Genomic DNA, 27,768 nt, shown 5'->3' on the forward strand with positions numbered 1-27,768 from the left:
TTGTTCTAATTGGAAAATTAAATGAGAAAATTAAAACTAATCCAAGTTTTATTAAGGCTTTAAACATGCTCACAACTAAGATTTATGGACAGTGGTGGAATCTGCTTTTCAGTAAAGCTAAACTAAAGTCTCCCTACTGAACTTAGCTAATTTTTAAAAAATAAATATAATTGGTTCTGATAAGACATGGATAGGAGACCAACAGGAAATTCCACATTTCGGCAAATGGAAGCATTCACTGATCTTGGATGATCTTAAAAAACTGGCTGATCAGAGTCAGAGCCAGTTAGTATTTGGAAGGGAAACCACCAAAAAAATCCTAGCACTACAGGCTAGATTGGGAAACTAAAATGTCAGTGGCAAATCACTGCCATATACAGTTGCCAAGAAAACTTCATGGATAGTTTCTTCCATGTATTCACCAGGAGTCAAGTTCAACTCAAGGGGAATCTTAAAGGAGCTAAAACTGGCCTTCATGAGAACCAACCAGTAATAACAGCTATCGTAGTTCAAGCCTCTCCATCTTAATTGATCTTTTTCCTCCAGAGTAAAGTGTTGAGTTGTTCAGAGGTCTCCAGTTTGAGAGTTTCCAAAATCCACTGGGTGAAACTTGTGGCTTTTGCTACCTTTGATTTGTTTTATTTTTGATTTATCTTTTCATAGCAAAAAATGGGAAAAGAATAAAGGTAGATCTACTCCAGAACAGGTATACATTTCTAGTCCTTTTGAGAATCTGATGGAAAGTGTATGGCAATGGTGGGGACATACTGTAGGCTGTTTTAGATCTTTTCACATCCCTTTTGTGGTTTTGATAAGAGGATGATTTCCTCTTCTAAAATCAGAATCCTTTAACAGTTCTGAAATGGGGAAAATGAGAGAAGATTTAGAAAAGCAAACTTAACATGCCAAGTATTCTTTTTGGGAAGGACTTTAGTTTCTTAACTTACCATAACAGATACAAGATGAGATTTCTGAATGTAGAGCAGACCATTATTTGGTGGTAGTAAGAATGGAGCTCTGGGAAAAATGAATATTGAAGAAAAAGATCCATGTGAAAGGAGAATGACTGCAGGAGGAGAAAGTGTGAGTCCGCTATGAAAAAGTATTAGAAGTTAGATTAAGTTCCCAACAAATGAGTGGGAAGTGGGAAGTGGGAAGGAAAGAAGCTGCAGAACCTGCATGGAACAGAGGGAAAAGCATGATGTTACAGAGTGCCACAAAAGTGTGTGGAATTAAACAGAAGTATGAAAAAGAATGCTTGGTGGAATGCTAAAAGAAAGAAGCTATAGATAAGTAAAATTTTCATACAAAATAATGATTGCTGCAAAAAGTAAGGATGAGAGAAATATCTTGATTAATACGTAGACCAAGAAAAACATAGTTGCAAGGCATATGTTCAAAGGAATTGTTAAGATTAAAAGTGACAGAGAAAATGCAGAGTGATTTTGATGGAAATAAAGCATTGTCCTGGACATGGGTGAGGAGGGATAAACAAGGAGCTTCTAACTTAAAAGCAAAACTGATGAAACAGTTTGGGATGAAAGTGAAAGGAAGAAATACTGGAAGAGGTATTTTACAATTGGTATGGAATTGTCAGTTTGATGCAGAAGAATGGAACTGAATTGCTGTTAGTGTTAGTGTCCAAGGGAAGAAAAATGATGAAAAGGAATGTTGGGGGGGAAATGCTAAGGCTGCAGGTATTATGTAGTGTAACTGGAGACATGTATTTATTAATTTAGATTTGGGTTTTGATGCTGCCCTCCTCCAACTGAGAAATGTTAGAAAATGGATATAGCTTGTTCATTAAGTGCCAGTATGATTTAACATGTGAGTTTAATGTATGCATGAAGGCTGCTTCGGTGCCTGACAGTTGGAAGAATGTTAAAGGGGAAAAAGTAGCCATCATCAATGCACGGAGGATTAGTTAGTTAAGTGTGCCTGAAAAGATATTGGGCAGAATTATGATTGAAAAGGTATGGCTGGTTGAGGAATTCTGGGAGTTGAAGTCCACACATCTCCAAGTTGTCAAGATTGAGAAACACTGATCCACAATATTTCTTACTCCATTTCTGCCCTTTGCATTCTTATATATCCCCAGCATGATGGGTGTCTACGTCAGTCTGTATGTATTGCTTCTGAACGTACTTTTGGACCTCATTTTTTCTTTGCCTTCACTCTCCTTGGCATCACTTGTCCTCACTGTATTTAATCAGATTATTGATGACATTGCCATGCGGATTGTTGCACCATAATATTACAGAGGACATAAAATGGGATAAAGAGCAGGAAAATGAACTTGGCCTCATGAGGATGTTAAAAAAACAAGTTCCACAAAAATGCTTTTAAAATCTTTCAACAAGCCATACAGTTTCTTCTCTTCTTTGCTCTTTTTTATACTCTGATGAGAAGAAGTTATTAGAGTGTGTAATTCAAGTTCCCAATAGATAGGTCTCCAAGATTAACTCTGGATCACTGTGAGTTTTCAACGATGGTGAAAGTCATGTCACAAACATCTTCAGTCCAGAAAGGGCAGGTTTCCAGCATGATTAAGAGGTAATGGGATAGGCTGTTTTTCCCTGGACTCTGTCTGACTGTGCTAAGGTAGAAAAGTCTTTTGATTCACTTTTGTAATCAAGCAGAAATAGCTAGCAGGAAGGGGAATTATAGATGAATTTTCCTAGTTACTTCCTTATAAAGTTGTAGCAGCACTGAAATGTTGATGGAACTGGAAAATAGGAGGGGAATCAGAAATAAGCTCTACTTGGTTCTTTTTCAAGTAAACTGTACATATTCCTTTAAAAAGCATTAATTGGGATTCAAAGAAATCTGTATATGAAACAAATGAAAACGTCGTGAACCTTGTTCACGACGTAGGGATATTCAAATGTCATCTTAAAAGTGAACCAATTCAAATTCTGTGCCAAGAAATTGGCATCTGGTAGATAATAGGGGATATACAATTAGTGACCCCTTCATGGATCACTGCCTTGTCGTGGCGAAGGGGCTTGCGTAACTCAGTGAAGCCATGAGCTATACCGTGCAGGGCCACCCAAGACAGGTCATGACAGAGAGTTCTGACAAAATGTGGTCCACTGGAGAAGGAAATGGCAACCCACTCCAGTATCCTTGCCAAGAAAACCCCATGGACAATGTCAAAAGGCTAAAAGATATGATGCCGGAAGATGAACCCCTCAGGTCGGAAGGTGTCCAATATGCTACTGGGGAAGAGCGGAGGGCAATTCCAAGTAGCTCCAGAAAGAGTGAAGCGGCTGGGCCAAAGCCGAAAGGACGTTCAGCTGTGGATGTATCTGGAAGCGAAAACAAGGTCCAATGCTTTAAAGAATGTAAGATCTATGAACCAAGGCAAGCTGGGTGTGGTCAGAGATGAGATGACTGCAGCCATGAAATTAAAAGACGCTTGCTCCTTGGGAGGAAAGCTATGGCAAACCTAGATAGCATATTAAAAAGCAGAGACGTCACCTTGCCGACAAAGATCCGCATTGTCAAAGCTATGGTTTTTCCAGTAGTAATGTATGGCTGTGAGAGCTGGACCATAAAGAAGGCTGAGTGCCGAAGAATTGATGCCTTTGAACTGTGGTGCTGGAGAAGACTCTTGAGAGTCCCCTGGACTGCTAGGAGGTCAAACCAGTCAATCTTAAAGGAAATCAACCCTGATTGCTCATTGGAAGGATTGATAATGAAGCTCAAGCTCAGATACTTTGGTCACCTAATGCGAAGAGAGGAGTCTTTGGAAAAGACCCTGATGCTGGGAAAGATTGAAGGCAAAAGGAGAAGAGGATGGCAGAGGATGAGATGGTTAGATAGCATCACTGAAGCAATGAGCATGAAACTGAGCAAACTCAGGGAGCCTGTGAAGGGCAGGAAGGTCTGGCACGATATGGTTCATGGGGTCATGAAGAGTCGGACATGACTTAACGACTGAACAACAACAACAATTAGTGATCCCAAGACCTTATATGGTATGGCATCCCAAAGAAAAACTTGGATGTAGTCTCAAAGCCTTTCCTGAGATTTGATTAATATGCTCAGTACTCAGAGTGATAAAGATTCAGGAGATGATTGTGTAAACAGCGAGCTCCTGTATTACAGTACTGGCTGTATTATATTGGCAGACACTGGCCACATCATTAATTCAAAGAAAGACAGCTTGGGGATAAAAGAGAATATTTATACTCTAATGTACTAGGGATATGTTGATTTTCAGAAGGGAAATGATTAAATTGCTGGAATTCTTGCAACCTTATCTCTTTTCTCAATAAAAGAGACTGTAAGATTCATGTTTGGAAAAATGTTACTTTTGGTTCAGGCAGATGTCAAAGAGCCTGTTGTAATTTTCGGTAAGTAGAAAATTATTACATAAATTGAAATTAAGCTTGCCAGCTAAATATAATCAATGCAGTTTAATTTTGAAGACATTTAATTTTATATTAAGTTAAAGCCAACTTACTTTTTATCTTTGCATTTCCCACTTTTGCCACGATGTCTGCAGGGGGCTACTTTGCAGATAGATGATTATGTGGTGGTTCAGAGAGCTTAAAGTAATGGTATTACCTACATAAAAGGGAAAAAATGAAATTGCTGGATTAGGATAGATTGACCAGCAGTTAAGACTTGCAATAAAATGTGCCCCTGTACAGTGTCCCTGCAAATCATATCAAGAATGCTCAGTTCTCGGTGGGGAATTGATCTTGAACAGGATTATTTCCTTAGCTATTTTCTTCTGAAGAATGCTTTGTACTTCAGGCCTAAGGATCATTCAGACACGCTGACATCTTCTGGGCAATTAAATCTAATCAGTTCTCACCGCTTGAGATCATTAATAGAAGTGATAACAAAACATAAGTAATACCAATAGTACCATTTATGAATATTCAGACAACTGCCCAGAGTTAGGTTGGGTGGCCTTATAAATTTGATTTATAAATAATAAATAACCTGAGTCACATCTGGCTCATTTGACTTTTCTCCCTAGTTGATCTAATATAGCTCATATTTCTACAACAGCAATGAGATCATCTTTATAATGGCTTGGTGACACCAGAAGATGCTAGAAGTCACTTGTGGAGAAATGGCCTACATCTAGATTAAATCCACTGCTGCTTTGAATGTTCCCATTCAAAGCAAAGATGGCCTGGTTAGCAAGCCAATCCAGCTATCACAGTAGCGATCTGCTTCCACAATGTCTCTTCTCTTGCTCGTTCAAGTCCGCTATCTCAGCCTCTTTTTGCAGGGACACTCTATCCCTGACATGAATCTGGGATGCAGCTGGAATACTGGCTTTGCTTTGATAGCAGGGTTAGGGTTAGGTTATTCCTGATCCTCCTTTTGTCGGCCCTCTTCTGGATGATAGCAACTGTAGATGCCTTCCCTGGCATATTTTTTCCTCCTTTTATGATGAGGATAAATCATGATTGTGTGTACCACTTTTTCTCTTCTCTGTGATAAATATTGCTTTTGATAAACCTGCTCCCTGCTGAATGAACACTAGAGAATTGCTGACACGTTCTACATAGGCGGTGCATGTCCCCAGTGGTTGAACAATTTGAGGGAGAAAATCCTTTCCTTTAGTAGCGAGGAAACAAACAAAAAAATTCATTTAAGTGTTTTTGTTCTTACTTATTGGGAATAATGATTTTCTTGATAACCTAAATGTCGTGCTCTATGTAGAATTTGTCACGGACAGAATGCGTAGGAGGAGTATGGACTCTCAATCTGAGTCTGGAATAGGAACGTTGACCCAAAATATAAAAAATGTCCAGGATCCAAACTCCAAGATAGAGAGATAAATGTTCAATATTTATATTTATTTCTACATATTGCACGTCAGGAGAAGATGGTTTATTAGCTGCTTGGAAAATGTAACTGCTTATTTGGTTTCGACATGTAAGATTCTGGGAGGCAAATTTGGGATAGGAGATAAACAGAAAGTGCTGAAAGTTATGGCTCTTCGGCTACAGTTCCAAAGCCCTCCCTTCCTTCCTTCCTTCCTTCCCTCCCTCCCTCCCTCCTTCCCTCCTATTATCAAATTATTTGCATACTACTTCTCATGTGTATAAATTCTGAAGTGATTTCAAAGAGGGCACAATGCTCTAAAATATTTGGGGCAATTAGTGGCCAAAGGAAACCAAATAATATACTGTATATACAGTGTCTGTCTGTCTGTCTGTCTATCTTAAAAGAGACTTAAAAAGCCCCAGCATGGAAACCTGTCACAGAGAGATCATTTCACACGACAGGCCCCACGAACAGAAAGTCTTCTAGTCAGCCATTTGCTGGCATCATTTTGAGAAGTAGTGTGCAATTTGCTTCTCAGAGGTCTCCCTTTCTCATTCCTACCCTTATTTTTGAAAACAAAACAAAAGGGAAGGGAAGGAATCATAACTTGAATTTGTTGGATATATCATACCTGTCCATCCTGAGTCTTCTGGAGTGGGCAGCTATATTAAATCAAAATATTAAATTGTTTCTTTAATGGTGCAAAATAGAGGAAGGATCACCCTTTGTCCCACTTTCCATCTCTATTCTGCTGCTATTATGTACATAAATGGGTTAGGCCTGGAATAATCAAAGGCCCCTCCCTTTGTAATGTCCACACTAATTATCTGCCATATTGTTTCCAGTGGCTCTGCAAAGTTCTGTGCTTTTGATATAGATATATAGATAATGTAAACTAGTTTTTTTGTCTCTGTCTTTTTTTTTTTTTTTGGTCTGCTTTTTGTCCTGTTTTTGACAGTTAGCTATTTTGGGGGGTTTTTTTGCTGATGTTTCATAAATAAAATCAAGCTATATTTTTGTTAGCTGAGCTGAGTGGTGTGTGCACTTCCCCGATCCACATATAGGGACTGCCTGGGAGTGTGCTGGGTTCAAACTAAACTGGCAATTACCTATGGTAATTTTCCAATAGAAGTTTCCCACTGAAATTCAGTGGGGTGCTGGAGGGGTCCAAATAGGTGCCGGGCTTCATGCAGTCTACTGCCTTCCCTTGTATTCAGGGCTTCTTTTACTTTGGTCTCATTTGGACTTGTGCATCTTATTTTACCTGGTCAGCAGAAGCAACTGGGACTCAAATAAGGGGCCTTTCTTTCTGTGTTCCACAATCCACTAGTGCAGTGTTGTCCAAACTTGGCCACCTTAAGATGAGTGGACTTCAACTCCCAGAATTCCCCAGCTGGCTGAGGAATTCTGGGAGTTGAAGTCCACTCATCTTAAAGTGGCCAAGTTTGGACAACACTGCACTAGAGTGAGCCCCAGGGGAAGGAAGGCTGAAACAGCTATTTGATCCTCTCATGTTTCCATCAGAGAAGTCAGGCTTTTGGTTTCTTAGGTCTGGTATTCTCATAACACTTGTAAATCGGGTCTGGATCTTTCTTGGAGAAAGATGGTTCTCCTTATGCTTCAGGCCCTAGTTCCCTGTTTATTTTTCAGTCTATCTTCTGCCTGCCTTTACCAGGTATCCCAATATTTCCAAGGTATTTACTAAAAGGTTAAGCATAATTTAAGTAGAGGTTGTATTAAGCAACCAGAAATGGGGCTGACTTTTGCAGAAAGCTAACACTGAACTTTGATTGTAGAGAGGTAGTCTAATTAACCTGTATTGTGGCAAGATTTGTCTCAACATTTCCTTACATCCTCTTAGCTCATGGGAGGCATTGGCTGACTTAGAGTTCTGAAGGTCAGGACAAGATCCAATTTTCAGATCTGAACTATGGACAGCTACTGAATGAGAATGGAGACAAGTGACAAGGCTGAATATCTCAGAGGTTGATAGAGTTGTTATTGTCCAGGCGTGTCTTTTGTGAAGATCCAAGAGCTAGGCTGGGCAGATAAAGGCACTCCAGTGACTAGGAATGATTTCCTGTCATGGATGCTGTCTAGCCTAAAACTCTTGAGGACCTTCACACATGATAGGGAGCCAGGCACACAGGTGAGAGCATTCAGTTCAGCCTATAGCAACTTAAGAACTTTCCATTACCACACACCACAGTTCTGGCTGCCCATATTCCAGTGCTAACAATTATAAAATGCTGAACTACAACTGGGGAGCCCCAAGGCCAAATCCATATTTGGCCATGAAATTCACCAGACCAGGTAGAACCCATCAGACCCAACCACCTGACAGGTTTCTTGGAAGGATCAAAAGGAAAGTAAGAGAACTATATACAGTATGAAACATCTGCAAGAAAGAGGAGATATAACTTTAATAAGTGAAAATAGAAATATTTGCACTGAGGTCACAGAAAGTTCAGGTAAGAGGTTTGTAGTTTGTAGTTTAACCACATCCTTTCTGCTCTATCAGAAACTGTTCTCACTCAACCGAGACATGATACCATCTCAGCCCCTGCTTTCCGAAGATACAGCTTCCATGTTTTGAATTTTTGCTGACTGAAACGCTCAAACACATCATTTTTCAAAAAATAAGAGACACTATGAGATACATACAACTCCACATATATTAGAATGCAAATAAATAATTTGCTACATGAATTAGTGGTTCGGATAACTTAGAGACAGCTGCCTGTTTTCATTTTCCACTCTACCACCACCTGCAGAGTAGGCAGACTGATCAGATGATGTTAGCAAGATTCCAAGGTATTTACTAAAAGGTTAAGCATAATTTAAGTAGAGGTTGTATTAAGCAACCAGAAATGGGGCTGACTTTTGCAGAAAGCTAACATTGAACTTTGATTGTAGAGAGGTAGTCTAATTAACCTGTGTTGTGGCAAAAATCGAGTTGAGTGGCATCTTAAAGACTAACATTTTTATTATGGCATACATGTTTGTGGATTATAAAATGAATAGAATATGTTCTCAAAATACTGTATGTTATCCTGAGATAGGATCATTATACAGACACAGCCTTCATATAAATACTTTTGCATTAGGCAAAATTGAAATGCTGATTATATATGCGCGTGTGCGTATGTGTGTATGAGGGCGAGAGAGAGAGAGAGAAAGTGTATTAGAGGATGTACTTAATCAAACTGCACTAAATTAAACAATTTTTAAACAAGGCTATAATCATTTGATGAAATATATTTGAATAGATAACCTGAGGCTACACTCTCTGTTTTTGGAATATATTTTAAAATTAGAAGAATAAGAGAAATGTTTCCAGTGGTAAATAGGAAATTAAGTCCCACTTTATTTTAATCAAAGTATAATCAGTTTGTAGTGATGGATTTCAAATTTAGCCTATGTAAAACAAAATAAAACAGAGAAAATATAACAATATATAATCATAGCATAAAACTTATAGAACTCTCCTTTCCCTGGAAATTTACTAGAAAGCTTTAAGTCTTTCTTCTGTGGGGGGAATGGTAGCAACCAGGATTAAGCTGGGTATCAATAAATCTGTGGCATAGAAAAAGAATATAAGAACTATTTTGATTAACCAGGCTGAACTCTAGGTTCCTGGAAGCTAAACATTGGATGTAAAGACTGGGAAGATCTTTGGTCCCCTCTCAATTGGATAACTATAATGTGCTCTACATGGAGCTGCCCTGCAGACTACTAAGAAGCTACAGCTGGCTCAGAATGCAGTGGTGCAGGCAGTGATGGGTGAGTCACTGCTTCACAAGCTGCACTAGTTGTCCGCTGGTTTTTGGGTGCCATTCAAGGTGCTGGTTATCACTTCTAAAGTCCTGCATGGCATAGGGCCTGAATTCTTGAGGGACTACCTGTCTCCATATCTTTCTACCCACCTGGCGAGATCGGCTAGGGTGGGCACATACCAGGTCCCATCAATTAAGCAGTATCATCTTGTGGGACCTACAAAGTGTCCCATCTCAGTGATGGCTCATGCCCTATAGAATGATACCCCCCCCCCGAGATTCGTACTGTGCCCAACCTTTTGACTTTCCATAAACTGATTAAGACCTGGTTGTTCTCCCTGGCCCTGGGCTAGGATGGTGGTTGAGCCCCTTTGGTTGACTTTTTTGCTGGTTGAATTTTTGGTGTTTGGTCTCCAGTGAGTTGCCTTCTTTTTCCTTGATATATTTTGTTTCAATTTTTATCTGCAAGCTGCCCAGGGTCGCTATGAAGTTGGGTGGCCTCGAAATTAAAACAATAAATAATCAAATAAAATATCCTGTTGTTTGTGCTCAACTCCTGATAAAGGTAAAGACTTGAGTTGAACTCAATTTCTGGTGACTTCATGGACACATTCATGTAGTTTTCTTTGCAACAATATATGGGTTTGCAATTCTCTTCTCTTGGGAAGGTTTCCCAACTTTCTAATCTAATCTACAGCCCTAATATTTCCTGATGAGTTTCTCACTGAGTATTGTACTAGTCCACCTCTGCTTAATTTTTCAAGATCATCCGAGATTGGTTAGACTAGATAGAATGAATCTGTTTACTGTGGAGCAGTTGCACAGCAATTATTCAAAAAGGTTTATCCAAAAATTTACGCCAGTATTATTATATTTTCCAAATATTTCTTATATTCAGCATGGCTTGGGCTAAAATAATAAAAGATTGGGAACTATAAACATGAATGATCCAGTCAGAGTTAAACAAGTTTATGTCCTATTGATTGTAAAGGAAAGATTCATCATGGAGTTAAATTTCTCCCATTTGGGAAAAGAGGATTAAAATGCTTAACTTTTATCTGAACATGCTGTAAAGTTGCAAAGCTTTAACGCAACAGGGTATAAGACAAACCCTATTAAAATTAAACAGGTTTTGCACCAAGCCTTAATGCGTTAGTTGACATCAATCATTATATGGATATTATATAACAATCAACAGTCTCCTGGCTCATCCTTGAAGGTAACTAGAACAATGTACCTTTATGATTCAGCATTATACTTTTTTCTGTTACTTGGTTTACTTGTCAGTTAGCCTAGTACTGAATTCCTTTATGTGCTTCTTTCATTGTTTTCCCTTCATCTTGTTTTTTCTAGACAGAACAACAAGAAATTGACCCTGAAACCTCAGCATCAAGCAATGATCAAAAACTATTTACAACAGATCCTACATTAGATGAGAGACTTGTTTTCACACCTTCCCATGTAAACACTGTTTCTGGGGCTGTTGAAAATTCTGCTTTGCAAAAGCTCCACAGGAAAACTGGATCTCCGATGGGCAAAGTAACTTTGGAAAACACTGTTGCTCTTTATGGAAGTGATGGGACTCATGAGGCTGATGAGCAGAAGCCAGACTGGAACCAAGCTCCTCATCTCCCAACGGTGGATAATAGGACAAGCTGTGATTACCCCAGTGCCTTATGTGATATTCCAGTGTCTATGCTTGATGTACAAATGAAAAAGGCATGCGTAGGAAAACCCCATGAGGTCAACCAAATAAAAATACTCCATGATATTCCTAGGGCTCAACATCAATCCAAAGACAATTTCCAGAGCATCTTGGAATCTGCAGGACTTAAGGACCGAGGTGCTGATTCTTCATCAATGTGTGAGCACTTCCAGAAACAACTTTTTGAGAAAGAAGACTGGGATGATGATTTCAGTTGCAGCAGCAAAGGGGGCAAGAGTTTAGCAGCTGGGACTGCTGGTGCCAAGGAGATCAGAGGACTGAAAATTATTACAGATGTAAGTGGTAGGCAGCGTGTGCCAGGAAATTTAACAGAAGATAATCAGCATGTCTCAGAATTGGCAACAGAAATGAAAGTCCATACTGATTCTAACAACTTGCTAAAAACAGATGAAGTGTGTAGCCATACATCCAAAGTCAATTCCATGACACTGCCTGAAGAACCAGGTTCCATAGGTCTGCACTCTGTCTTTCAACATAAAAAAGAGAAGCCATCTGTTCGCCTTTTAAGGAGCAATGTCCAGAAGGGAAGATATCCAGGTAAGCAGAGTGAAGCCCAGCATGATCACAATGGATCCATTCAGAAGTCTGCTTATCAGGAAGACACCGTTAAGGCTGAAGAAGCTTTCCCGTGTTGTGAACAAGAACCTACATTCAGATGTATAGATGCTCCAGACAATCCTTTAGAACCCAGCCAAAAATGTTTATTAAAACAGCTTCCTAACAGTCTCAGCCAGTTCCCTCCTACTGAACAGAATGTTAATTGGAAAAGAGGCCACACAGCGAAGCAAGCTAGCAAGTTACCACTGAAACAACGTCGAGGTCCAGTAAGCCAGTCAAGAATAAAAGACTGTCCATTGAAAGAGAATTCATCCAAAATTTTCTCTGGGAAGATTATGGATCCATTAACAAGTAAAGAGCAGACTTCTGTTATGGCAAACAGTACAAGTGCCAAGGAAGAAATTCAGGGAAAAAGAAGTAAGTCAGAACTGAATGCAAAAAGAGAAAGGAATTGTGGTATTTGTCACAATAATAGTAACAGTAAAGATTTTAAAGCTGTACCTGATGCACAGAATTACATCTACCACACTCAGGAGCATAATTCACTAATGGCCACTGAGCCTAAAGATGATTGGCAAGCACCAGAGAAAACAAGCCAGGATAAAAGTATAGAAAGAGGTAAATTGAAACCCATATTCATAGCATCATACAAAGTTAGATTTTTCACTGAGGTGCTGTTAGAAATTAACAAGAATTTTAAAACCAACACAAGCCAAAAGTGCACAGACTTTGCTGCAAGTCTGGAACCAACTGTCCTGGACTCCAAACATATCTCAAAGTTGCCACCGTACAATTCCCAACAATTAGCATCAGAGAAAAATTCCACTGCTGTGAAACATTTGAATGGGAGCATTAAAAGCTTAGATTCGGATTTGGCCGGTTCTCCATTGGAAACGAATACATTGGCAGGTTCAGACATGGTGCCGTCTTCAACTACTACCAGCACTGAGAATTGTAGCACAAGCCCAAACACTCAGAATGGTGTGATAGGCAAAAAAACAGTGCATGATCAGGATATGAATAAACTAAAAGGAGCATCGAAAAGTGGCAATGCAAACATACTGGCGATAGCCAAACATCTTGGGCAAAACGAATCCAGCCAGACTGGCATGGACGGAAGCACGGACACAAAGACAGTGTCACCATGGCAAGATAAGTATAAAGGGATAGAGGAAAACCAAAAGGCGCAAATAATACAGTCAGAGAAAGAAAGCAAAGTGTTTGTTGCATCTGATCTTGAGGAAGCTGAAGCGGAACCTTATATGAGAGCTCTAATGGATTCAGAACAGGGGCATCCTTGGCATGATAGTCATGATGAGTATCAAAAAATGGAAAGACAAAGTCAGAACAGAATTATGCCATATGAAATGGATACCAGGGAAACTGAAAAGTCAGTTGGAGATAATCTGGAAGAAGGTGAAGTGGAGCCTTACATGAGGGCACTCATTAATTCAGAACCGATGTATTCTTGGCACGACTACCCAGACTCTATGCCTCCATTCATGGATTTTTCCAATGAGCAAGCTGCTGTTCTGGTAGGAAGATTAGAGAGTGGACATACAGTTACAACCACAGACCACAATCAAAGCAGCGCATTTACAGACGGTGAGAGGCAAAATTCATCTGAGCATGGAGTGGGGACTTTAGAGAGCTCCTTGCCTTGTGCTTCTGAGAACAATTATCATTCTGAAAAAGCATTACCACAGGTCAAAACTCAGCCATGCACATTAGGAACAAATGCAGGAGATATTTGTTTAATAGAAAATGAGAGGACAACATCAGAAGAAGCTTCCAAAATCTCCAAGCCATTGTCCCCTCACAAAAGTGCTGATGACATGAAGGACGGGCAAGAAATAGTAAAGAAGATGATGTCTAAGGTGCAGTTTAAGAAACCATGTCTTAAAACAAAGGAAAATGTCTGTAACAATGCCAGCTGCATTAAGAACATCTGGAGAACAGAGACTGATTTTACACCCAAGGAAGATAAGAGAGAAGAACGGAAAATGCTACACAAAAAGGACAACAAAGGTATGTCTAGAAAGTGAGGTGGGGGCTTTTTAGTTACCTTTTTGTCAACAGTAATTCCCTGTAATAGTTCCCCCAGATATTCGGCAGAGATTCTTGCTTCCTGAGGATATTTGGAAGTAAAGATGCCAAAGACTGATTCTGAGATTCTCTCCTTGTCTTGTCTAAGGTATGGACCTTTCCAAATCCCAAATTATTTAATCAGTGAGAAACTGAGATACAACTTTTGGGTCACCAAGGGCCTTTTAGCAGTGGATCATAGGCTGCACTCCAAAATGGGTTGTTTTTAACTAACTAAATTGTTAATATGTCTTGTCCTCATTAGCGGTGTGCAAAGCATTTTAAATTCAGAACACCTTGTCTGAAATTTGCAAAAGTTGTTTCAAGGGCAAAACAGTCTATTTCATATTCAAAAAGGGACTTTGCTCCCAAATGTTGTGGAAGTTGTTTGAACTTAAAACAGCTTTTTTTCCCCTAGTTTGAAATGATCTGTTTCGAGCTCACAATATTCCCCAAATAATTAAAATAGCTGTTGAGCGTGTGGAGAACTAATGTAAACTCATAATGGGCATTTTAAATTAGAAACTTGGAATTCAGAACATCCATGCACTCTTGTTCCCCTTGTATTTAATACTCCCTCCATTTGTCATGTTAAAAATTACAACTCAGTGGCTATTTTTAGAAGAGCTGTAGAATCTGCTCCTAAGGATCTATGGGTCACCTGTGATGTAGTTGCCATTTGTTGATCAACTAACTGAGCAGTTATACTGTAACCAGAATGTCCACCTAGTTGTATAAATGTGCGCTTATAAATACAAATATGGGGTTTAGAGTTAAATGAGATATAAACTGACTTCATCAAAGCATGGGAGGTTAATTAGTCTGCAGTTCCCACAGCTTAGTTGCAAACAGGACTGGTGAGAATTTGGATGTGGGACACACATTCTGAACTTGGTCTTCTGTCTGTGAACCTCACCTCAGTAGTCTCAAAGGAGACAATTCTAGTGATCTTATCTATAATCTAGGTCAACCTTCCTCACAACCTGGTATTCTCTCGCTGTGTTGGACATAACTCCTATCATTCTTCATGGGCTGTAGTTTGGACAGCAAGAGATTAGAGAAGGTTGCTCAAGGATGACATGCAAGATTTTATTTCTTTTGAGTTAAAAAGAACACTATAAAACACCGATGTTTTCTCTATATTCAATATATTGTTAAGGAATAAATATATATACAGAGCGATAAATAGTCAATTGAAATGGCTCAAGGGATGTAGAATATCCAAGTTAATCCTCAAATGCTACTGTACATATATGTTCATCCTCAATAACTCATTTTTAAAAAAATTTCAAGCACCCAAACTGCTGAGGAAAATCCAAGCAGAACTGTTTCCTGATTTCTCTGGAAATATCAAATTATGTTGCCAGTTTGGAGAAATCCATTCAGATTCCACCATTACCTGGACAAAAGATTCTAAGCTTCTTGCTCGAGTTCACAGAAGGTAAGTAGAACCAAGGCAAGAACCCTGTATTAATGTGCTTTGTAGTGCTTTTGTGAACAGAAGGGGGGGGGTATATATTTTATAATTATTGTATTTTGTGATGGAGAAGGAGGCTGCTTTTGTCTTGTTAAACCACTCACAGATAGGGGCGTCCATGGAGCGCAGATTAAAAAATGCAGAATTATAGGACAGAGAAGACATGGCAGGCATTGCCTTTTATTTTCAATATTTATTAACTTAAGTATGCTTGATTTCTTGTTTCCAAATTCTAATGCAAACTGTAAGCACTGTTACTGTGTATGTTCATTCATACAATATTTTCAGGTCTCAGACTGATGCTCCATAGGAAGATTACGCTTAAGCCGAAGGGAGTTAATAATCATGTTATGGTTTAGAAGCGATGAATGCATGATTTGTAAGAAAATAGAAAAACGTTAATAATAGATGTATTGTTGAAGGCTTTCATGGCCGGCATATGATGGCTGGTGTGGGTCTTCCGGGCTGTGTGGCTGTGTTCTGGAAGTTTTGTTTCCTAACGTTTCGCCAGCATCTGTGACCGGCATCTTCAGAGTGCAGGAGCACAGACAGGAGCAGTTCTCTCTGTGCCCAGGGTGGTCTCTCAAGCACACTGGACACAAAATCCTATTTGAAAACACAGAGATACTGGACAACACCGACAGCCACTATACCGGGCTATACCGGGAAGCCATTGAGATTCACAAACACCAGCACAGTTTCAATAAAAAAGAGGAGAGTCTAAAAATCAACAAAACCTGGCTACCAATCCTGAAAAATACAGCCTGCAAAAGGTCAACAAACTCAGCTCAACCACCAGGACATGTGAACAGTTCACACAATGAACTTGCTAATCACCCCCAGCAGCCCCTCGTTAACAATTCAATAGAAGAAAAAAACCCCTGCCTAATCCCCAGGAAGATACACACAAATGCTGACACCAAAACAAGCAGCCACTCAGTAACTCAACCCCCCCCACACCCCCAATCCCTCCCTTTCCCCTCCCTCAGATCTCTATAAATACCCACAAAAGGGTTACATCACCCTGGGCACAGAGAGAACTGCTCCTGCTCTCTGAAGATGCCGGTCACAGGTGCTGGCGAAACGTTAGGAAACAAAACTTCCAGAACACGGCCACACAGCCCGGAAGACCCACACCAGTCATTGTTAATAATAGAGTTTTTTAGAAAATTAAATGATGTTTTAAACTGGCAGTATTTGAACTTGACTGGTAAAAGCTGTGGAACTATTGGGGTTTGGAGGACCCTAATTCTAAATATGGTGAAGAGAGGCTGACAGAGTCCAGACACACATAAGAAAACCACATTAGGTTAAGCCCAGATAATCTAGGAATTACTGGCTGGGTTCTCACATTGCTGTAAGTCTGGTTTATGTTAAGAATGGTTAGTTGAATAAGCCACAATGTATTCACATTTCTTTCTTTCTTTCATTCATTCATTCATTCATTCATTCATTCATTCATTTATATGCCACCCATCTCCCCCAGAGAGTGACTTTGGGCAGCTCACAATGAAAATCCAAAACAGTAAAAACAATGAAAATATAAATATCCATATTAAAATTAGCTAATATGCTAATAATGCTAAGCCATAAACCATGGTTTACAAACGACACTAGCTGGGTATATATTTCACTGAGCCAGAATCAAGGAAAACACAGTTTACCTTAGCACCATGTCTGAATCCAGCTGCTGAGTAGTGGAACAGACCAGACTGAACAGGAATGAACCAATAAACCAAACTCTTATTGGTTTAGTTACCTGAAAAAGGAAGGGGTTTCTCTACTTGAAAGAGGAGAACTACGTGATGACCTTGTGAGATGAATTTTTCCAGTCATGATTGAGGAATGAAAGGTGGGCATGATGTGCAAAATGGGATTTTCTTGTGCTGATGTTGGCTAGAAGTCTTTCATCCTAGTGGTGAGTAAAGTTTTAACAGAGCAGGGAGGCATAACTTGATTCTGTGCCTTGATGACTTCATTAGGTGAGGGCAGAGTTAGGCAATCTAGTGTCTTCCAGATGTTTTGGACAACAATTCTCATAATTACTGACCATTGGGTATGTTGGAAGAAGTTAACTTGCAAAACATCTGGAGGCTATAAAGAGAAGTTGGTATTACAAACTGCAGCTATCTTCTTCTGAATTGTGAAACCTTTCAGTTTGCATGCAAGGTGAAGGTATATGAGGAAGTTTGTAAAGGGAAGTGAAGCAGAAGTTCTCAGCAGTGGCATTACTGGAGGACTAGGAAATAATGATTACACATGATGATGATGGTTGACAGTCAGCCAGATGTTTAGACTGGATTTGGCATTTTTATCCACCTATCGAGTCCTTCCCAAGGACCTGGGATAGGCAGATGTTGTGTGATGGTGTTAAAGGTATCATCGCAGGATGTAAATTGCTCCAAGTAAAGCTGCCTTTTGCAATTGACTGATGGTGATGTTGTCAATGTCACCATCAGTCAATTGCTATTGTTATTGTTATTATTTTATTTAAATGTATATGTCACCTGACTCCCAGTGACTCTAGGTGGTTGTGTTGTGTGAAGCATTGGAATGAGATGTTTTGCAAAGGGCAAATGATTAAAGCCTTTTGCAATCAATCAAATCTTTACTACGGTCAAAGACCAGCATAAAGCCTTTTGCAAGGATCACATGATGCAAACCAAAAAATGCTGCTGCTTTAATGAACAGAGTTGCTTCATTCGTGTTCTCGTAAGTTGCAGAGCACTGCAGATGTGGTCAGATGCATAGCACAGCCCTACTACATAATTCTCAAGTTCAACAACAATCTGGAGAATTCCTTCCTGTGGGTTGTATGCCTTACAAATGTTTTACATTGCCAAATGAAACTTGTGCCAGGGCTGGGAAGAAAGAAAAGAAAAGCTTTCAGTTGTCTGGCTGTTTTAGATACCTATGATTTAGACATTCGTATGTTTTGATTTACATGCCTGATTTTCTGGCATGATCAAATATGATATTTTTAGTGTTCAACAGAGGGTTGCTAAGGTTTACATTTCCTTGGTTTAGACTTCAAATTGGCTTAGCAAATTACAAAGCTCATCTTAAAACTAAGGCAAGCATTAAGGTGCACAGTTCCTCCCTGGCCTTAAATCTACGCCTGAGATCACCCCATTACTTGACTGTTGCTCCAACAGAGCAATATTTTATTGCATTCCAACAGTATAGGCTTGAAGGATGGGAAAAATCTAATAAAATAAGGGGGGAGGGAGACATTTTTAAAGAATTAAAAGACAAATGCCTCTGAAAAATTAAGCAAGTTGTGTTTTGTTTTCTGAAAATATGAACCTTCAAATGTTGATGTATTTTCTAGTGCAAGAGATGACCTTCCAGTGTCTCTGGCAATAGTTCAAGCTGGGAAAAAAGACCAAGGCCTATATCTTTGCTGCTTGAAGAATATATATGGAAAAGCAACTTCAGAATTTAACCTGACCTCTGAAGGTAACATATGATGAATGATTCCTTAAACATAAAACACAACTGCAATTAACAATTTATAGGCTGTATTCTGATTATATTGCTTTTCATCCCTCTGCAGTTTTGGGACATCTTTCCAGTCTTCAGGATGTTGAAGGTAAAACTATGTGATGTTTTTTCCTATATAAACTGTTGCAGAATTATTTATTTATATTTCAAATTTGGTCACCGCCCATCTCAATAGGAAGTGACTCTGGGTGGTTTACAGTAAACAATGCAAATTATGCAAAATTATAACCAAATTGGGGTTCATTTTGCATATCCTTGACAAATTTAAGCTGGGATGCCTTAAGGTTTCACTCCAAAACACATGCTAATTATTTCCATTCTGGAACAAGAAAAATGGTATGGAATAAGATAAGACCTATCTGAGCATTTGCTGAGTATCTGCCTATCAACACTGAGCAAACTGATTCTGAAGATGAGATAGCTAATCCTGCTTTTGACTTCATCCTTAAAAAGAAGCACAGGACCTAAGATTTTTCACAATTAAGGCTCAAGGATGATACCTCATTTACTTTACATAAGCTGTGTGTCATGTGGGCAACCCACATGAAAGACAGGTAGTTTTGATTGCACCATCACAGCCATCATCTTGACTTTTTTGACCAAACCCTGAGGATACCCTTGCTTTATCTTATCCCTAGCCCCAGAGGAGGCAACCTAAAAATTGTCCTTCAATATTTCAGTTTTAAAGTAGTTCTTCCTCTGCTCTCCAGACACAATTTTGGCTATATATATAATCTATTAGGTTTAATTGATGTTGTGGTTGCTGCCTGAAGAATATACATGGAAAAGCAACTTCAGAATGTAACCTGACCTCTGAAGGTAACATATGATGAAGTTGTATGCCAGCAGTAGATATGCTGGGGGTAGGAGGCCAGGAGTAGATATGCCCCTTGGAAACTGGCCTAGAAGACCCCAATGGTCCTTTCCAATCTTAAGATTCTTTTATTCTATTGGCCACTTTAAGCTGCTGTAGGAAGGACTCCATCTCTCTGCTGATTTTGAAGAGTTTGTTGAAGTCTCAGATATGAAGCTCCAGAAGGAGGAAGAAACATGTTCCCAAAGGTTTACTTCTTTGAAAAATAATTCCATGATCAGGAGGAAGCTGAGAAAAGAAAAATCTTAGTGTGCTACAATTTAACTTCCCTGGTCAACTACTCGTGAGATGGAAGAGAAAATTTTATATATATTGATTTGGGTATAGTAACTCTCCACCCAACTAAATTGTGGTTTCTCCTGCAATGAGAAGGCTATGTGACCATTTCCATGGGAGTAAGAGATTCTTTATTTATCCTCGTTCCATGCTGCCTTTGCACCTAGTTGCTTCTAAGTGACCTACCAAAGATCAACAGTAAGTTATAGAAAACTTATACAAAATTAACAGCAGACCCACCTGGAGGAGGAGGAATGCTCTGAAAGTAATTAAGTCTTGTGATCCAGGCTCTATAGCAGAGAGTAAATCTCACTGAATCTAGTGACTTTACATCTATACATTTTGGCTTGATCCATGGAGTCACAGGCTTGGTGAGCAAACAACCATGTCTTCCTGCAGCAGGAGGAGTGGGGAGAGACAGCTCTTTACCCACCAGTCTTTGAGTCCTCCTGGGGTGTCCACAGGATATGGTCAAAATGTGCCAACATACTTTTACAACAGCTCAAGGACTGGTGGATTGCACTTTAACCTTTCCGTCTGTCTGTCTCCTATCCAAAGAGAAAGGCAACAAATAATGTTTTGAAAAGTTTTCTTCATATGTTACTGATTCTTTAATCACATCAGCATGTGGACTGCAGTGTCTGTGCTAAACATAGATAATGCTTTTGCCAACAGGTTTTGTCAATGCCATATATAACATGTTACTCAACTTTTGGTCATTCAATCAACTGAATGGTGACTTGTTCTGACTCCTCAAGATGCAGGATTAATTGTTCCATTCCCTTTAAAACAGGTGCATGGCTTTTTACTTACTAACTACAAATGTTTCCTTATGTACTTTCAGTCTTGAGATCTGATGCATGCTGAGTGTTCTTAAAAGGGAATTTGGTGTAGTAATGATATATGAGTTGAACGGAAGATAACTCCATTATCACAACAAGACAATTGCAAGTATTAACCACGGGTTGATTGTGTTCACTTTTAAGTTCTGGGAAGCAAGGGCCATAGTAGGTTGACAATAATGCAAGATGTTTTTGGAGAAGGGATTTGTTGTAATTGGGTGTCTGGGTAGTAATTCTTCTCCTTTGTGTTAAGCATGTTTTAGTGCTTATTCTACAACTTTCTAGTTGTCTCTGTCTCAAAATGTCAGGAATTTTGGCCAGTGCCCAAATTTCAGAGGGGTGCCAGAGGGGATGCTGGCCCCCACAGAAAGGAGATATGCAGGTTGCCACCCATGGATACATAGCCACTGAGAATGTAGAAACCGGCATTCTTATTGACATAGCAAATGTTTCCATAGATTTATTTGGTGAATTCATTCATCTACAAACTGTCCAGACAGCTATAACTATTGACGAGAATAGCAATGCAATTAATACATCGTTGGATTCTTAGGATGCAAGAAAGATGTGATTTTCATGCAGGAATAGATATTGCTAGTTCTTCTGATGATCTCTCCATGTGTATGGAAACCTAATCATGTCTACATCCCATCCACATGGCTTTCTGATACACTGGATTATGATTTTCTCCACTCCCCCCAGTATGACCATTGATTATGGTACTTGGGGAATATGGGAATTGAAATCCAATATCCAGGTTGGGGAAGGGCAAGGGGTGTCCACATGGGAGGTCAAAAAAGTCAAGATGATGGCCATGACCATGCAATCAAAGCCCCACCCTCTTTTTACATGTGTTGCACGTGTCCAGCATATAATAAAGGAGTGGGGCTTTGATTCCATGGTTGCACTGCCATCTTGACTTTTTTGACACACACACAGCAGAGACACCCCTGAAGAGCTAACTTACTACAAAGTGGATCTGCAGAGTATTGAAAAGAGCTATGGATAAAAGGTGTACAACTAAGTAGATCTAGGAAATATGACAAAAAAGGTGATTCACTGTAAATTGTTTTCAAATTATTGGAATAATGTGAATGGAATAGACATTTTTTTTTCTGAACGTTTTATGCACTTGATGGAAGGCTTCATTATTTTTTATCATTTTATTGTAAGATTTGTGGGGTGACTCTTCTGTTGGAATAATGCAACATAAAATGACCAGAAGGAATAAGAACTACTGTAATGCCAGAACAAAGTTTTATGGTAGACTAAACCCAACCTGTTAAGGGCTCCATAGATCAATCTCATTTCATTTCAGCTAATTAATTATATTGTATATTATAATTATCCATTTTGAGTGACTACCATCAAGTATTGCTTTACCAATGAAAATGAAAAGCTTAACAGATTTTCTTTCTACAAAATTGCCAACATGTTTGCAGGCAGCTTCCACACCCAAATATTTGCTAGTCACAGTGCAGCCTTAGGCACCCCAATTCAGAAATAAGTTCCACCAATGTCAATGGACTTTACTCTCCAGTAACTGTATTATATTCCAGCCTCAGTAACATATCAATTTCTTATTTATTTATTTATTAAATTTATATGCCGCCCATCTCCCCCAGAAAGTGACTAATGGTACATGTGTTCAGCTAAGCAACAGAACTACCTGTTTATGAAGAGCAATACGTCATCACAAGAGAAAAGTAGTAACTATGAGTCACAGAGTTATATGAACAGACTTTAAGAGTGGGTTCTAGTTGTTGGGGTATTTTAGATCTTTGTGGTGATCAGAAACCACAAAGTTCTTGAGCTTCAGCAGTGCATTTTCAAGAAGTATGAGAGTCAGCAATAGGAAGGACAGTTTGAAAACTCGTATAAGCTTGTAGACATTCCCTTGTACTTTCCCTTTTGTTTTCTCCTCTGGATTGCTTGCTTTGAAAGTTTGTGGTGATTGGGCATTAGAACTGTCAATCAAAGTCTGATAATACAGGGTACCCCATTCCAGTTTATACTCTGGAGGGCAGGGAGAACTGAGTGGAAGGACAGCTCTGAGGGAAGGTTGGAGTCCTAGCTCATCTAACAGAATGACAGGTTAATTAATACAGGTAGTCCTCATTTAGCAACCACAATTGGGACTGGTAATTCAGCCATTAAGTGAAGTGGTTTCTAAGTGATTTTACTTCATCTTTCCTTTGCTTTACAGACCTGCAAAGGTCATAAATGCAAGGTTTGGTTATAAAGTTACTTTTTCATCACTGTCATAACTGCAAATGGTCACTAAATGAAACAGTCACTGAATGAGGTCTACCTGTATATATTTAATGCCAGGGAAGGCAAGGATGGACAGGCCATAGCTACACTGCAAAATTAAAGGAACCTGTTTACAATTCATTTTAAATTACTAATAAAAGGTAATTAAGTTTCTAATTTAAATGTTGACAGAGGGGCTGTGCTGTTCTTGTCCTTCCCCACGTTCTGGCTAACAGAATCCTGAGAGAGGGAGATGACACAGAGGAGAAGGAAGTAATTTTCAAATCCGGAAAAGGTTTGGTGGCAGCAATGACGCCAATACAGATCATTCTAGATTATTGTAATTATGTTTTAGTTCTGAAGAAGAAAAGATAACAAGGAAGATACACACAACAGAGAGGGTGTATGACAATCTTTTTTTTTTTTTTTCATTTGCCTTCATGTTGCAGTTGATACAAGCATATAACCTTTCCTTTGTTTGGATTAATACATTTATTTACTTATTAAGTAGGCTTGGAAGAGATAGAATTCTTGCAGCTTATGTTCAGAGAAGACTTCATCTGTGACAGTTACTTGAGTAAAAGTCTGCACGGAAGGATTACTACAGAAGAGTTACATTTTGGGGAAGGGGTGCATCGAAAAGCTTTCCGAAGCAAAGTGCTGCAAGGCTTGGTGCCTCCACTCAGCCCAGGTCACCCCTGTGTTTTGAAAGTGCACAATGCCATTGTGTATGGGACCAAGAATAATGATGAACTTGTGAAAAAGAATTACAAATTGGCACTAGAGGTAAGTGTGTGCAGTAGCCCCCTGTAATTAAGTCCACCAGGGCAGTGGTATCCACGGGCGGAGAGGTCAAAACAGGCAAGATGGTGGTCCCAGCATTGTGATAGAAGCCCCACCCCTTTGTACATATGTCACTGATATATGTACAAAAGAGCGGGGCTTCACTCGTGGTGCTGTGGCCACTATCTTGCCTGTTTTGACCCTCTCTGTGGACAGCGCTGCTCCAGGAACAAGCTGGTGTTCAAATATACATGAAACTGACTCCTTTCTCACTGGGTTTTCTTTCATATAGGAATGTTATGTTCAGAACACAGCAAGAGAGTATGCCAAGATATATGCTGCTGAAACACAACCTCTAGAAGGCTTTGGAGAAGTACCTGAGTAAGTAGACTTTTACAACTTCTTGGAAAAATGAATATAAGCATTGCATGATGGATGTCATTTAGGAGTAGCTCTGTTGTTAGTTAAGAAAGGACACTGAAACTAACATGTGTCAGCTGCTCTCTGTAAAGGATCTCTAGTTTACCCTTCAGCAGTTCTTTTGGGGAATTTATTGGTCAAAGTTGGGAAGACTTATACATGCATGATTTTCTCCTCCCTCCACCAGCAACCTTGACTGGATGAATGAACTTTTTCTGCACTAGGTGGCATATTCATGTTTGGAGGCTTCAAAAAACTAGAAGGCCTTTAATTAACTTCCTAAACTTCCCAATTACTATGCCCCACAATTTTAATCAAGTAATAGAATTTTTAAAACAATTGTTAAGGAGGCTTGTCCAGAGACCCATGTCCTCCAGATCCCTCCATGATTCAAGGACTACTGCAGACCTGCCATTCACTCTTGAATGGAGTGGAGTCTCACATTTTTCTCTATCTTTTCAAATTATATTCAGGTTGAAATGAAAACATCAGGGTATAGCCCAACCCAAGTTAAAGCCTTGTGTCCTCAAAACATTTATTGAGAAAAATGTAATTAGAGATTCTATTTTCCTGACAATGTATGATTAGAAGGTGTACGTTTTCTTGTGTCATGCCCTGAATATTTCAGTTATTTTCTATATTCCATGAGCTTTGATGTCCTTTTTTGCATCCTTTACTTAGTTACATTAGACGGTGCATTTGTGAACTGCTCTCTTTCTATCTGACTAATATTTTATAACATAAACCACATGAGCTTAAAGACGATCCAGTTGCAACTTTCCTTTTCCCATAAATTTAGTAAACCTTGCCAAATGGATTATCCCAGGTATGGTAAAAGTTTTATTCACAGCATTGGACATTCTTGGAGATGTCTAGCATAAAACTGCCCTGTATGAAGCAGATGACCATCTGTAGAAAGGGGGGGGGGCAAAATAGATCAGATTTCTGGACCAAAAAAAAAAAATTCTTCCAACCTGTTAAAGAAGTATATAAATTAGGGATAGACAATAAAAATCCAAGGGTTAGAGAAGACATAATATGGTGATAGAGTCCATGATTTGCATTGGAGTTTGCAAAAACATTCAAAAGGGATATTTGGTAGAGTTTATTAGCAGAAACAAATCTCCATTTTTTTGGAACCATTAAAGCAGCCATGTCATTTGCAAGGCTTATAGAGGGCTGTCCCTGACTGTCCATGTGTAAATGCACAAATAATACTTCTGCTGGGACTACTAGCAGAGTGAAGTGGTTGCATATGCACATTGACACACACACTCAGTCAAGGACAGGCTTTCAAGCAGCCACCTGAATTGTACTCTGTACAGCACCATACCCACAGAAAATACTATAGAACAGTTTAAGGGAAGCCCTGACCTCAAAAACCAGTTCTGTTAAAATTAACTTTGGTTCTTAATATTGACTGTGGGAGTGCCAGATCATCTTGAACTTTGTAAGGAAACACTGCAGTGAACGGCTGCCTCAGCACATTCAGACCTCTTCTAAAGAATTTGCTGCTGCATCAAATGGTGCTGAAATTCTTCCTCCTCCTAGGTGACATTTGGAATAAGGCTTGCCTGTGGTTTCTGTATGACTTAAGAGATTGCTTCTGATAAGTCAGAATTTTTTGAAAATGTTGAAGAAGAAGAGTCCTCCTTCATACGTTGGCCATCCATGTTAACAAAATTGCTGGGCTCCTACGGTATCATTGCTATACGATTATGCCCGCGCCTTTCACTCTGACTGCTTTTATTCCATAAAACACTGTTAAAAAAAGAGAAACCTAGGGATGGTCAAACCTTCCTTGTTCACTTTTGTTAGCATTCTCATTTTTTTAAGCAAGGTTTGTTTTTTGGTCATTTGGTTAAAAAAAAGTCAAGTGGGTTTCTCCATGTGTTTTCATCAGATGGCTGAAAATTCAGACACATTCTCATACGTATTTTCTTCCAATATGTACATTTTTATAAGTATTTTTTTCTAATGTAGACCTTTTGGAATATGTATATTTTCAAAAGATGTATACTCTTTCTCTCAATTTTTCATTACACACACAGAAATCATATAAGATGATTGGAAAGCTAAAGGATAATTGTGTTTTGCTTTGTGTGGTAGTTCAATTATTGCAAATTAGGCTGTTTTATTTTAAAATCCAAAGCATACTTCTTTGTTTTTGATCCCTTGATAATCCAGCCTACTTCTATTCATTAAATAGCTCTACAAGGCTGCTACCTCTCTGGCAGTTCTGGGGTTATAAAAAATAGTTCAAACAAGGTGAAAATGCAGAGCTAAGAATAGAGTTGGTATATGGGGAAACTTAAAAGAAAGCTGTAAGCAGCTCATCAAAACACATTGTGCTGGAACTAGAAGTAATGATGGAATTGCCTTAGGAGTCTTACGTACATGTCACTGTAACTGGACTTGTATATGTGAAGAATTTTCCATATGAATGCACAACATACAAAGGCTGGCAAAATTTGCTACTGCTGAAAGAATTGTTACTGTGTTGGGTGCTTGATGTCCCAGGCATACTCAGTGTTATGACCTTTATCTACTTTTCTCAGAATTGAATTATACATTTCAGGTATAACTGGCAAGATACAGCTTGCCAAGATCCAAATACTCACCATCTCACACCATCTAGAAGAAACCAGTGATGTATAGTGTGGTGAAAATGTACATCATTTGGGAGAAGACAGTTTCCCTTCCCTTCCCCTTCCCCTTCCCCTTCTCCTTTCTTCTTGTTCTCTTCTGGTATGCCCTGTGTTTCTACTCCATGTTTCCTTTCCTGATTAACAGAATCCCAGTGCAGCATTCAGTATAAAGGGGTACTCATTACACAAGCAATTCTGGACAACCCTGTCCTACACATAGTATTTATTCAGAGAGTGAAGGGGAAGCCTGGTCAGCTTTCATGCAAGTCAAAGAACCTGATAATACAATTATACGTGCAAAAGCTCTTCTGTTTGTATGATATCCACACTGTGGACATGATCATCTTGTGGGGGCTGAAATCATTTGAGTGACATTGGCAGGACTTTCAGGAGAGTTTGCTTGAAAGATGTACTGTACTTTGATACATTTGAAGAAACAAACTGAGAAGGTGTTCTTTGTCATGGTTTCTATTCCATACCTTCTCCATTACTTTGTGAAAATGCCAATGTGCATTGCTAAGATGCTGCATAAATGCCATGGTGATCTGATAAGAGATATTACACACAATCCTGGGTTTTGTTAAGAAAAAGAATCAAAGAAATGTGATAAAACTATATGCATATTAAGGTTGTTTATGCGCTATATTTTACAGATCCTAACAGTGAAATCTACAAAAAGAGAATTTTGCTTTGTCATATAGAAAATCATAAATTCTGGAAACAAAAATCAGAGCAATGAGGAATTCCTAA

At 39.1% G+C, this 27,768-nt stretch overlaps 1 protein-coding gene across 1 annotated transcript in view; it reads left to right on the plus strand.

Annotated features, from left to right (window-relative positions):
• The window catches only part of ALPK2 (alpha kinase 2), an 80,481-nt gene that overhangs the window by 34,601 nt on the left and 18,112 nt on the right, over positions 1-27,768 (plus strand). Inside the window, exons 5-10 of the mRNA XM_088152832.1 lie at positions 10,926-13,884; positions 15,235-15,382; positions 18,750-18,877; positions 18,975-19,010; positions 23,679-23,953; positions 24,243-24,331. Coding sequence (XP_088008958.1) covers positions 10,926-13,884; positions 15,235-15,382; positions 18,750-18,877; positions 18,975-19,010; positions 23,679-23,953; positions 24,243-24,331 — 3,635 coding nt within the window. The remainder of the gene's footprint in view (positions 1-10,925; positions 13,885-15,234; positions 15,383-18,749; positions 18,878-18,974; positions 19,011-23,678; positions 23,954-24,242; positions 24,332-27,768) is intronic.

Source organism: Python bivittatus, unplaced genomic scaffold, assembly GCF_059951505.1.
Source record: "Python bivittatus isolate LINGU-HERP-01145 unplaced genomic scaffold, Pbiv_v1 ctg000570_np1212, whole genome shotgun sequence".
Lineage (NCBI taxonomy): Eukaryota > Metazoa > Chordata > Lepidosauria > Squamata > Pythonidae > Python > Python bivittatus.